This window comes from Manacus vitellinus, unplaced genomic scaffold, assembly GCF_001715985.3.
Source record: "Manacus vitellinus isolate BGI_N305 unplaced genomic scaffold, ASM171598v3 scaffold_22_pilon, whole genome shotgun sequence".
Lineage (NCBI taxonomy): Eukaryota > Metazoa > Chordata > Aves > Passeriformes > Pipridae > Manacus > Manacus vitellinus.
The window spans coordinates 9,730,487-9,742,737 of record NW_021939632.1 but is presented as its reverse complement, the minus strand read 5'-3'; the positions used below and the strand labels follow the sequence as shown (position 1 = coordinate 9,742,737).

The window sequence follows — 12,251 nt, the reverse complement described above, 5'->3', positions numbered from 1 at the left end:
ACATTGTCCTTTATTAATAGAATTTGAACTGAAAACATTCCTCTAAATTCCAGTAGCTTGAGTAGAAATGAACATATAAGAAAGGCATGAATGAGTCATCTTTGCTCCCCAAACAGCATAAGAAGTGCAAGGGCTCCACAGGACTGGAGGAAAAACAGCTACAAATTTCCAGAAAGTATTATGAAGGCCTGAAATAACCTTTGCTAGTATCTCTGTACTGGCAAAATACATAAATACACTGTTCTTCCCAACTGCTGTCTTCTGTCTGGAACAACTGTGACCCAGACTAGTCCCATCCAAAGACATTTTATCTGCATGAGGCAGTCTCCTTCTTCTCCTCAAACTGAAGAGAGCTACAAATGATTAAGCTGAGCCACCCAACACAACCACCATGTTCCCCAGTGCTTACTCTCTTTGCTATCAGTTTTGCTGTTTCTTTAGAATAACTGTCCAACTTTCTTATACTGCTCATATTCTACAACAATGCATATGCTGGAAAAACACACACAAACAGTTAAACAGAGAGGGCTCCAAGCATTCCCACAGGCTGGTTGCACAGTAACTCACCACAGCATTCTTTGGATTGGCCTGTTCATCCTGCATTTCCCTCAGCTGCTGTGCTGTAGCGCTGTGTACTCGGCTCAGGACATTAAACCAACCGCTGGCAATCAGAACAGACTCAGAGTTAAAATCTGGGCAGTGAAACTAGCTCCAAAATATGATCAAGGAACCTGGAAAGCTGCCACTGGGAAAATTTCTTCATTCACAATTTCCTGAGTAGTATTGCCACAAAGTATCTCTTGGGCTGATCATACTAGATTCTAATGTCATCCTTCCTCCTTATTTATCCATGAAAATTCTGTGCACGTTCTTCAACCCACTGACAGCTGCTCCAGGAAAATCCAGTTTTCTACTTGTTATTCAAGGAACTGTAAATAAGCAGTGGCCTTAGAAAGAGCCCAAGTCAGTAGACTGAGAAGAGCATACAGCAGCTGTAAAAACACAGTTAGTTGGGAATCTTCCTGGACTAGAGTCCTAGAGACGTCTGGGAGCCTTTTTAACTAGTCTCTCTCTGATCTGCTAATAAACTTGAAAGTCATATGGCTGGCAATTAATCATGCGTTTGTTTATAACTGAATTTGGAGTTAATTTTTTGTCTGTGGAAGGGCTTCTCACTTCAGACATACCTGGAGGCTAATCACTGTTGCAGAACAAGCAGATTCTTATCTGCGGCTTCCATCGAGATCAGCAAACATCTACACTTCATGGAGGATTCTCAAACTGGATACTCTAGAACATCTGCTAATCTGCCCTTTGCTAGTGCAAGTGTTCGTGCTTTCTTCTCCCTCAGAACAGAGACTGAGAACAGAGGCCACGTTTTGTTTACACTTGTCCTAACAATTCTGCCGTGTTACCTTGGGGCATTGCAGTTGTCGAAGTTCTCGGTTAAGAAGTTACCTTCAGCTACTGCCCCCTGAATTTGCGTGTTTCTTGTTCATGTGTTGATCTTTAGTCCATTTCTGTTATAATTGTGTCTACACACCTTCTCCCTTCCTCTCCCTACACCAAATGAAATAATAACAGACCCTAAATAACTTCACAGAATCAGCAGATCAGAGAATCAGTTACACTGTCTGGGCTGAGAGAGCAGAAGCCTTGGTTAAAAGTGGTAAAAGTGGAAAGAGACAAGCAGCTAGGGACAGTAACCTCTTAACTTGGCTTTGCGTAGCCAGAACAGGTTGTCCAACCTCCCCTAAACAACCGATTCCCACTGTCTGGCCAAGATGCCAAGAAGGAAGGACATGAGTCATTTGTTTGCTTTGCACTGGGAAGATTTTATCAGATGACACTACAGACTCTGATAAGCTGCAGCCTTTTCTCTGTCTCCTGGATAAAATCCAGCTGCTCTCGCAATCATTTACAGACAACATGAATAGACTTTTTGTTTGATTCAAGATTCCATTTAATAAATAAATCAGCTATTAGATGTTCCAGTTTATATTAAGGTTTGTGTGTCTCCTGAAGTAACCCTTGAATTCAGCATGCTCACAGACACATGAGAAGGTGGCAGTCCTATGACTAATAGGCTGAACCACCATCTTGGTAGCTGCAATGGGAATTCCCCAAAGTAAGTGTGGTACCTCCCAGGAAGCATGAAACAACACTCCGGAACAAATCCCCTCTTTTCCCCAGCAAAAGGGAAGTGATTGTTTCTCAGGCTCTCCCGTAAGTACCTGGGTCAGACCTGCACTGAACGAATACATCTAACAAAATTCCCTCTTATACCTGGCATCTTCTGGTGACTCCGCAACAATGTGATAAACTCTGTCTTCTGTTACAATGTCCAAAGCATTCTCCTTTTCATGAATGTCCACAATCTCTCTGGAAAACACAAGGAAGCACAAGAGCCAAAACTGAAAACCTTTCAGAGGCCTAAATTCCCTCTGCTTGATTCTTTCACATAATACCCTTCACCATATAGAAGGGAAATAACTAGTACAGACAGCTTGTAACTCTGACAGAAAATTCCTCCAATACACATTAAGATGTTTTAAAAAATCTGTACAGTTAAAAACCAAAGCCTAAGGTGTTACACAGATTTTCTTCAAGACACCAGCAGACTAGATGGAAGAAGAGATAACAGGGAGGTTGATACAGAGGTCTGTTTACAAAGTCGGGTGTGCCATGCTTTTTGGCACTTTACAGTCCACATAATGCTAATAGGTGACTAGTTTCTCCTTTCTTACAGCATAAGCTGAGGAATTAACTATGGCAGCAGAAAGAGCATTCAGGACTCAGCAAAAGGCACGGCACATGCTGCCAAATTCAAATCATGCTGTGAGCTTCATACTACCTCTGTGAAATGCCTGGAGAAGCCAGAAAACAGATGGAGTCTGGGTAGGAGAGAATGCATGGGGTATGTACTTAATTAGCCCCTCCTGGTCTGGCTCCATCCATGGCTTGGAAAGAGCTCCTGCTGGATTATGAAATGCAAGACTGGGAAAAGAACTACCAAGTAATTGCAGACTCCCTCCAGAGTAAAAGCAGAAGCTGTAATTGTCTTTTCCCTCCTTTGTTTCTGATTCTCCCAGCCCTATAAGAGGTACACCAGCCGATGAACTGGCAGCACTGGACACTTCATTACTGATTTAGAGAGTGAGTATGAGGGATCAATGGGATTATTTTGTCACTCACTTTGCCCTTCTGATATCAATTGTCCCCTTCAGCTTTTCCTCACTATCATTCTCAAAGTACATCAGCTTGGATTCTCGAAGCACAAACCAACGGCGTTTCCAGTTGCGGCGTGAAAGCGTTGACATGCCTCCACCTTTTTTGTAGAGCCAGCCTGACTTCAGTGCCTCTTGCTTGGTGCGGAACCACATGAAGGCCTCGTTCTTCAGAACGCACCAGCGCCGCCTCCATGGGTTCATGAGACCTCCTGCAAAGCAAGGGAGCAAAATTTCATCAGACATGCAACAAGGGCCATGTCTCCATTCTGATCCTGCTTCTTGGGTACAACTAGTTGCCACTTCAGTTCCTACATGAAGCAAGGCAGCTGAAGAGAGAAACGAGGTTATGTTTAATTTCAGACAGAGAAAAAAAACAGAACAAACTTGTGAAACAAACACAAAATACAGCAATATACGCACTACTCAAATGTTTTTGTACTGTCTTCAGTTTTGTAGCTCAGAATGAGTCATTTAAGCCCATACCACATGGGCACAATTAGGTCTCTGTGGCAAAGATATCCCTGACACTCACCTCCTACCTCTTCATTTTATTTGTTGTTTTAAATAAAAGAAGAAGAAAAAAAGAAGAATTAACTGAGAACTAAGAGCAAATAAAGATGATGATTCTGGAGAAACAGAAGGGGAAAGCAGGTTTCCTGGATTCCATCCATCCATAGTTTTGGCAAAATAAATAGACTTACCTTTCATGTAGAGATAACTGTGAAAATAGGGTGGTCCTGAGCCATTGAAGATAGTGACTCGTCCATTACAAAACTCTTCATCTGTATCAATGTAAACATCCACTTCTTCTTCGCTCTCCAGAAACTAAAAGGAAAAGAAGAAATACAGGCTACTTGGGTTCTCCTGGTCACAGGAGGACTGGAGGAAATTTAACAAGGTTAGAGAAGTCACATATACAGAAAGTGCAAAACTACACATAGTCCCTTTGCAAAAAAGCAGTACGGTAACACTAGAGGCTTGACAGCTTACCCATTAATGCCTAAAGCAAGAGCATGGAATTTTCATACTTGAAAAGAGAGCAGTGGACATGGCTAGAAAACTCCAGTTACCTGCAGTAACAAAGCTTCCTGTTTCAAGGCAGAGCCCACCTTGCAAAATCTAATTTAATGGGCTTAAGAGAATTTTTCATTTTGGAGAAGTTTTCTGATTTTTCTGGCAGAAAAGCCAAAATGCCAGACAAGACGGAACACTTGATTTAACCCCAGCAAAGAAATTACTTCCTTCGGGTTGATTAGGAAAAAAAGTACAGTCCAGGATAAATGAACCCTAAAAACACAGATCTGAATTAATGAAATAATAGTATTGAATTTACTCATCTCTGTTCTCCAACTAGATAATGGCCCTCAGCCATAAGAAAGTACTTCACACATGAAATCCTAAATTACCCTATCATTTCCTTTACCTTAAATACCTTAAAGCCAACCTTTGATTGGCTTCAGTAATTTAATACTAATGAAGGCAGCTCCTTAGACCTCTTCCTTCCTCAAATGCCTGTTGCTTATTTTCATTTTCCCTTCTTCCTCTCCCTGTGACCCCTTTGTGCTCCTCTTTTTCCTCATCCCTATTCCACTCATTCCTTCTCTCTCTGCCTTGCCATTAAGTTTCAAAAATCAGGTATTCTCAACCAGCAGCTACTGATGGGAGTTATCTCTTTCTGTGGCTCACGCTATGACAAAGTATCAACTGGATTTTTCATGAGTCTTACTCACTGATGAGCCCAATAAACCCCTTCACTTCGATTTACATTTTAAGAAGAATAGTAGAAACTGGCCTAGGCTATGACAGAATGATTTATGGCTTGAAGATTACCTGACAGTGATCTGTGAGTACCTGCCCACAGAGAAGGTACCTTTACTCAAGCAGATCACATCATAAAAAATTCTGATGGCTGGCAGCTGACATTAGGGAAATGCAAACAGGAAAAATCATGCAACTTTTTAAGAAAGGTCACAATCTGTCATTGTAAAAGCATATCGAAGAAAGTAAATTGAATTCTAAAAAAACCTCAAAAATCAATCATTTTCAAAAAGATACTTTGTAGTTCAAGTATCTCTTCTTAGGGACATCATTTATTGGAATTATTTTTGTGGCTGTCATTGCTTCACACCTGAACTCCTCACAATCTTATGTGGGCTTATCTGACACCCTGTTCTGCAAGGAGATTTATCATTGCATTACTGAGCAGCTAACCTGAGGGCACTCAGGAAGTCCAGAGCCACTGTGGTGTCTAAGATGAGATGGTTCAAGTGCAAGGCTAATAGCACAGCTTTACTACCCTGTCACTGTCCCTGCAGTAGGAATGAAAAGGTTCAGTGGTCTTGGTTGTGTGCACTGGGACCCAGCCTGGATCAGCACAGTAACTTCTTCTAGCCTTAGAATAGCTTAACTTGTACACAGCAGCTGAGAATAAACTCTTGACTCTGAACGGAACTAGAACAAGGGAAGTTTTTGTGATGGAGACAAATCAAACCACAGCCTTGTCACTGCCTACTGGAAGCTTAGGTCCCTTCTGTGAAATCTCTCTAAGGTAGAATACAGACCTACAAGATAGCAACTGCCTGCTTTCATTCTTCCTAAAGAGTATTATATTAACATATGGTGATGATGATGGAAACAATCTAAAATAGGTACATGTGTGCTAGCTTGTGTACCAGTAGACACCAGACAGTCACAAGCCCTCTGGCCTTCAGTCTATGACTCTTTCCTTTTTTTCCAGATGATTATTGATGTAAGAGAGAGTTATATATTAGTAACAATACCCAGAGCAAGCATGCTCTGGCACGGATGTTATAAATATCAACAAATTCACACTAATGTCCAGAAAGGTGAAGGAAGGGATTCTCACCGAGTCCAGGCTGCCACGGTTGGAGTCTACGCTGGTACCCTGGGAGTGCCTCAGACCCTCCTCACCGTTCAGAGGCTCAGCTGAGGCATTAACTGCATCTCCATAGCCATCAAACTCCTCATGGTCGTAGTCAGACTCCACATCTGGGGGAGAAGTGTAAATCGGCTCTCCTGCCTCTCCACTGTTACTCCTCTGTGTATCTGAGACAGTGCTGTAAATGCTTTCTGCTGGGTCAGATATGACTCTCTGCTCCTTGGGGCTAGTGATTCTTTCCACAGGTTGTCTGGGAGCAGGGACAACCTCTCCCACTTCCCTCTGGAGAAGTGAAAGGCTTGTGTCAGCAACTTCCTTTGAGTAGTTATCGCTGTTTCTTGTGCCATGCTGATTCAAGATCACCAAACTAGAAGGTGGCTGTCCTTCGTCATCGGCATGAAAACCCTCATCCACTTCTTCTTCAGCCAGTGGTGCCACCAAGCTGCAGTCAATGTTGAGTGTCCCCTCACTAGAAAGTGAACGCTCTAAGTTCTGGACACTTTCATCCAGATTGCCAAAATCCAGCAGCTCCAAGAACTCCTGGGCAACCCTTGATGCCTCTTTTTCCAGCCTCTGGATCTCTTCTTCTCGCTGCCGATTTATTTCATTCCTAGCGTCTTCACAGATGACAGACATGTGATCTTCTTTCTGTTGCTGCAACTTCTCAATCTCCTTCTCCAATCTTAAGATCTCCTCCATTTGACGTCTCTCTTCTTCTTGCAGGGGAATGTCCACCTCTTCAGTCTTTACTGTTTCCACCTTAAAGAATTTATAACAGTGTTAAAGCAGCTTCTTCAACTTATATTTGTTCCTTGCCTGGACCTTTCATTCTTCCTGTCTCCTGTGCTTGCCTTGTACTTACCATCTGCAAAAAGATGACTCCAAGCACCCTGCAATCATTCATGGTGTAAAAGTTAAAGGTAGAACTACTGGATCTTCAGGTACCTCCTTTTTCCCAGCAGCCTACCTCCTTTCTGAATCATACAGGGAAGCTCACCGGGATCAGTGAATTTTTAGAAGAGCCTCTCTGTCTGCTGCCCATGTTACAGCCCTTTGTACACTGCAATTTGGATAAAAGCAGTTTGAAAGTCTGTTCTCTCTTTCTGAGCTAACTCACACACATACCCATGTATAGGACAAAACAACTATATATGAATACATACATGCATAGACTGCTTAGGAGCTGAAGATTTCCCAGAAATTCACTAAAAGATCTGGAAATTTCATTGCTTCCTGAATTAGGGGTCAGACCATCAGAATCTAGGGCGGGAAGGGATATTTGCAATGAAGCAGGACTGTATCCACTCCAACCCCACCCCACCAAAACTCCACGCAGAATTCCTTGGCATTCTTTAGCATCACTGGATGAATGATGGCTGGCTGCTGAAGACTCTGTCTTATTCTATTCTCCACACTGAAGTAACAGGAAATTTCTAGCAGATACACAATAATTAGAAGACACTGATAACTTCAACTGATGTTTAGCTATATGATAAAGCCATAACCGCCCTCCACAGAGGCTGTTGAAAACATACACACATTAGACAAAATATACACACATAAGAAAAAAGCAAAAATAAATTCCAAAAGGATTTAATGTACTTCCTGATACGACTATGACAATGCTCCTTCTCTTTAGTTACCTTGTTGCTTGTTCTCTACTTGATTCTTACTTATGGATGAATGCATATCTATACTCTGTCATCTCTCCTGAACAAAGTCTGAAGCTGGGGAACAAGTGGTTTGGGAAAAGAAGTAACGAGATACAGAGCTATTTTTACACACCTTAGGGTAGGTGGTCTGCTCTTTCATATGTCAAGTCCCAACAATGAGATTAATAGCAAAGGGTTTATTTTAGCCATGGCAGCAGTAGGTTGCACTCTTATTTTGGCTGTTACAGGCACAATCCAGCAAACCAGACTGTGTCACAGTGTAACACATCACAAGGTCATCTAATAAGTTCAAGCAGTAGAGATAAAAAAGGATGCTGCATGTTCAATATAGAAATTTTCAAACAGAACCTCTGCAAGCTGGTACATGAGCCTTGACAAAAGCCCTACCTTGTTAACTCTATGTACCTCTGCCAAAGCCAAACACCTGCAGGTTTTGAGTGAACAAAGCCCATTTTTAAAGTAGTATTGCTGCAATAACAATATCAGCTCCAGGCAAAGTGTAGGCAATGAAGGACGCGTCACAGATACTCATGAGAACTCGTGAAAAGAGTAACTGTTAAACTTACCTGGGCCACCTTGAGTAGTGCATTCAGTTGCTCCTTTTCTCTGACAAAAAAAAAGAAGACATGACAATCAGAGACAGACTCAGTTATCCTGCATGAGGCTTTCAGAATTACATGGACATATCATCCCTCCATGGAAAAGGTTAAAACGAGGTACCTGCTGTAAGACTTGATTTAAAAGCTTTTGCAATTTAGTAAAAATCCAATTCTCTGTGGTTGGCATGACCTTTGTGGACACAACAGATTTTCCCCACGTACTTAACTTTCAGATCAATTAGGAAATTGGATTAGTTGGAACACACTAAGAAGGACATTGGTAACAGTGACAGAAAGACAAATGAGACCCATGATAAACGCAAACAGAATCTTCCGAAGTACTATAAGTCTTTGAATATTGAGATTGTACTTGTGTAATTGATAGATATGAGGAAACAGTGCTTGATTTTTAACACAAAACAGAATTTTTGTAATATCAGCACTGAACTTGTGTTTTGTTTTGTTTTTACTGTATTAAAGCCCCAGTTTGCACAACTCCTCAGTGGCATGCAAAACCTAGTTTACTAGTGAAGATTGTAAGAGTCAGAGTTTCACAGTAAACATGAGCAGAGGAAAAAAACCCATCCCACGGTGTTGCATCTCCACCCAGATCAAAAAGGTTGTACTCCAAGGGAAAGCTGCCACTATGGCCATTTTCTCCACAGCGAGTACACTACATGCAGCCGAACCAACAGACAGACAAATGCCAGGGACATGTTTAGGGAGCAGGAATAGGATGTGGCTGGATGGAAGAAAGTTACCACTTGGCAGTGATAACTTTCAGATCTATATTTCAACCCGAGGGAGAACAGGAAGGCAATGATATTTATTTCCCAGGACTTGCAGCTTTTCCCAGCCAAATTCTAAACTGCAGCTGCAAGTCACGAAGTCCTTAAAGCTCTCACTCTTGTGCCCACTCACTGAAAAAAATCCAAGAAATATTTATAAATCAAAACTGACATAAGTGAGATCCAGATGGCTCCAACTCTACTGAAGGATCCCGAACAGTCATGGTGAGTTAAACAACTCAAGGTCTTAAACGATAACAGGTCTCAAGAAGCACAGCCATTTTAAAACAAATTAGGAATACCACCTATAATCTATGTACTAATTCCTGCAAATGTTCCTCACATTTTTAAACTTCTGATACTTCATGCTGCTTTCTAGTCATCTCCAACTGATCTACACTCTTCCTGAAATGTGATACCCAAAGCCAGGGACAGTACTTCAACTGAAGCCTTACCAGTACCAAGCGGTACAGAAGAATCACCTCCACATCTCACAGAAACAATCAAATTTATATACAGCATTTGCTTTCTCCTCTCACACAGCATGACCCTGGTGACATACTCAATTTAGTCTACAGACCTTCTTCCTGATGTTGAAGTAGGTATTCCTCCTTCTCTTCCTGTGCATTTGATTATTCCTAACTGTAGATCTGTATATGTCTGTATTGAAAGTTATCCTGTTTTTCAGATAACTGTATTCAGTTATCCTGTTTGTTCTTCAGACATCCACACTGGCTCTCGATTCCTTTATCAAGCATTTACAACTGTTTATTTGTTTCACTATATTCCTGAATTTAAGGTTAGGCTGACTGGTCCACAATTCCCCCATTCTTCCTTTTACAATTTTAAAATGTTTGGAATTTTCCATTTTTATGGAAACTCTGTTGCTGTCCACATAGGAGGACAAAGAGAATGCCTACTGTTCTGAACTGCTTTTAGTTCTTTAGTACTCTGTTCTCAGAGTACTCAAACATTATTTTCACCAAGTCCCAATTCCTTCTTTGTAATTTGAACTTATCTGAGCATTTTCTAACCTTTTATTACCAAGCTATGTTCTGAATTTTTGCACATGTTTGCTAATTGTATTTAGTTTTCAACAGTTAAACTTTTGGGAAAGATAAAAACAGCATCAAATACCTCAGCTTTCTCCATAATTTTTTTCTTCCTGTTAACAGTAAACCAAATTACTCCATGTCTCCCCTTTGCAAGCAGTGTATGCACAATAATTGCACACCAACTTTTAGTTCATTCCACCTCAAGTTGCATCTAAGTCCTTCTGATTTTGTCTCTGCTTGTTCTCAGTAGATCAGCCGATCTGCAATTTCTGTGGACTTCTACCTCATTTTTTAGGTTAAATGGAAGTTCAGGATTTAGCCAAGTTGGTTTGCTAGTACCTTTTTTGTTTACTCACTCTGATGCCTTTTGACATTAACTAGAAAATTAAAGAAAAACAAGGAGTTCACCTGATTTCTAGAAACACTGACACTTGGTTACTATGATGCTTGGGATGAACACATCTTTCATGGGCTGGGAACTAAAGGGCAAAACCACTATAATCAATAAGCTAGATAGGTTCTTCCTTTCATCACAGAATCATACAACATGCTGAGTTGGAAGGGACTGATCAGGATCACTGAATCCAACTCCTGGCCCTGCAAAGGACACCATGCGCCTGAGAGCATTGTCCAAACACTTCTTGAACTCAGATAGGCTTGGTGCTATGACCACTCCCCTGGGAAGCCTGTTCCACTGCTCAACCACTTCTGGCTGAAAACCTTTCTCCTGATATCCAAAATAAACCTCCCCCAACTCAGCTTCATGCCATTTCCTTGAGTGCTGTCACTGGTCACAAGAGTGAAGAGATATTTACCTGCCCCTCTCCTTCCCCTTATGAGGATGCTGAAGACCGCAGTGAGGTCTCCCCTGTCTCCTCTTCTCCAGGCTGAATAGACCAAGTGACCTCATACAGCTTCTGCTCCAGACCCTTGACCATCCTCGTGGCCCACCTTTGGATGCTCTCTAATGGCTTAATGTCTTTTTTATACTGTGGTGCCCCAAACTGCACACAGTACTAAAGGTGAGGCCACACCCTATCTAGGTATAGACAAACTCTACTTAGGACAATAAGGACATCAGACCTGAGAGAGCGTCTGTAGCATTTGATATCTGCAAACTAGTTACTGACACTCTGAACTTGCCCAGCTTCAAGATGCTGATGAGGCTACTGTTGAAAATTGACACATAGACAAAAATGGAGCCTTCAGTGTTTTTCAACTAATTTCTTGACCAAACTTCATCACTGGCACCACTAACTCCATGTCTTGTCCCAGTAGATACAACACCCTACTGTCTCCATGGGAACTGCAGGCTATCTCTTTTCCTTGCAACATGCTTCTAACTGTAAAATTTTCTGATGCTTGCCACACAATCTGATAAGATCCAACTTTGGGACAAGTAAGTAATAAAAGCCTAGAAGAAATGTAACCAATTACTCACGAAAAACCAAACATCACATGATTATTTGTTGAAATTTATATAATAATCTTGTAGTTAAAGTTTCACGCTTCTTAAAACAGAAGATTATCAAGGGAGACATCCAGTTTGGATAGTAGAATAGATAGGAGGTAGGTAACCACATAGTGAACAGTAAATGATGCATGAGGTGCAGGATTCTCTTTAGGTGTACTGTCACTGCTCACAGATTACCTCTTTTTGTCACATTAGCTTTCCCTTACCTTTCCTATCTCTTGACACATCCATATCCCTGATGAGAGACAGTATGTGTATGCTCATGAGTGTAGCAACTGCAGTAGCATGGGTATGCTGCACAACTTGCTCTCTGATCCTGCTGCACCAAGACTTAAAATACTGGTACCTTCTCACACTGCTAATCCCTCCAGATTTTGGAAGACTGCATAAAATTTCCTTCACTGCTGCAAAGGCAATGAGAGAATTATGCATCTCTGCCCAATCAGTGAATCTGTCTCCTGTATGTAGACTTCAAAGAAAAAAACACTAAACAGAAGTAAAAATACACCTTTCCTAAAGGAAGCAGGACACTC

The 12,251-nt window shown here is 41.4% G+C and overlaps 1 protein-coding gene across 2 annotated transcripts in view; it reads right to left on the bottom strand.

The window, feature by feature from the left end:
• Nucleotides 1-12,251, bottom strand: part of LOC103756864 (unconventional myosin-X) — a 90,794-nt gene that overhangs the window by 17,352 nt on the left and 61,191 nt on the right. For both annotated transcript variants that reach the window (XM_025895071.2, XM_018072553.2), the window contains 6 exons: nucleotides 8,369-8,408; nucleotides 6,097-6,888; nucleotides 3,932-4,055; nucleotides 3,196-3,439; nucleotides 2,287-2,382; nucleotides 568-661 (listed from right to left, as the gene is read on the bottom strand). In XM_025895071.2, the coding sequence (XP_025750856.2) occupies nucleotides 568-661; nucleotides 2,287-2,382; nucleotides 3,196-3,439; nucleotides 3,932-4,055; nucleotides 6,097-6,888; nucleotides 8,369-8,408 (1,390 nt within the window). The remainder of the gene's footprint in view (nucleotides 1-567; nucleotides 662-2,286; nucleotides 2,383-3,195; nucleotides 3,440-3,931; nucleotides 4,056-6,096; nucleotides 6,889-8,368; nucleotides 8,409-12,251) is intronic.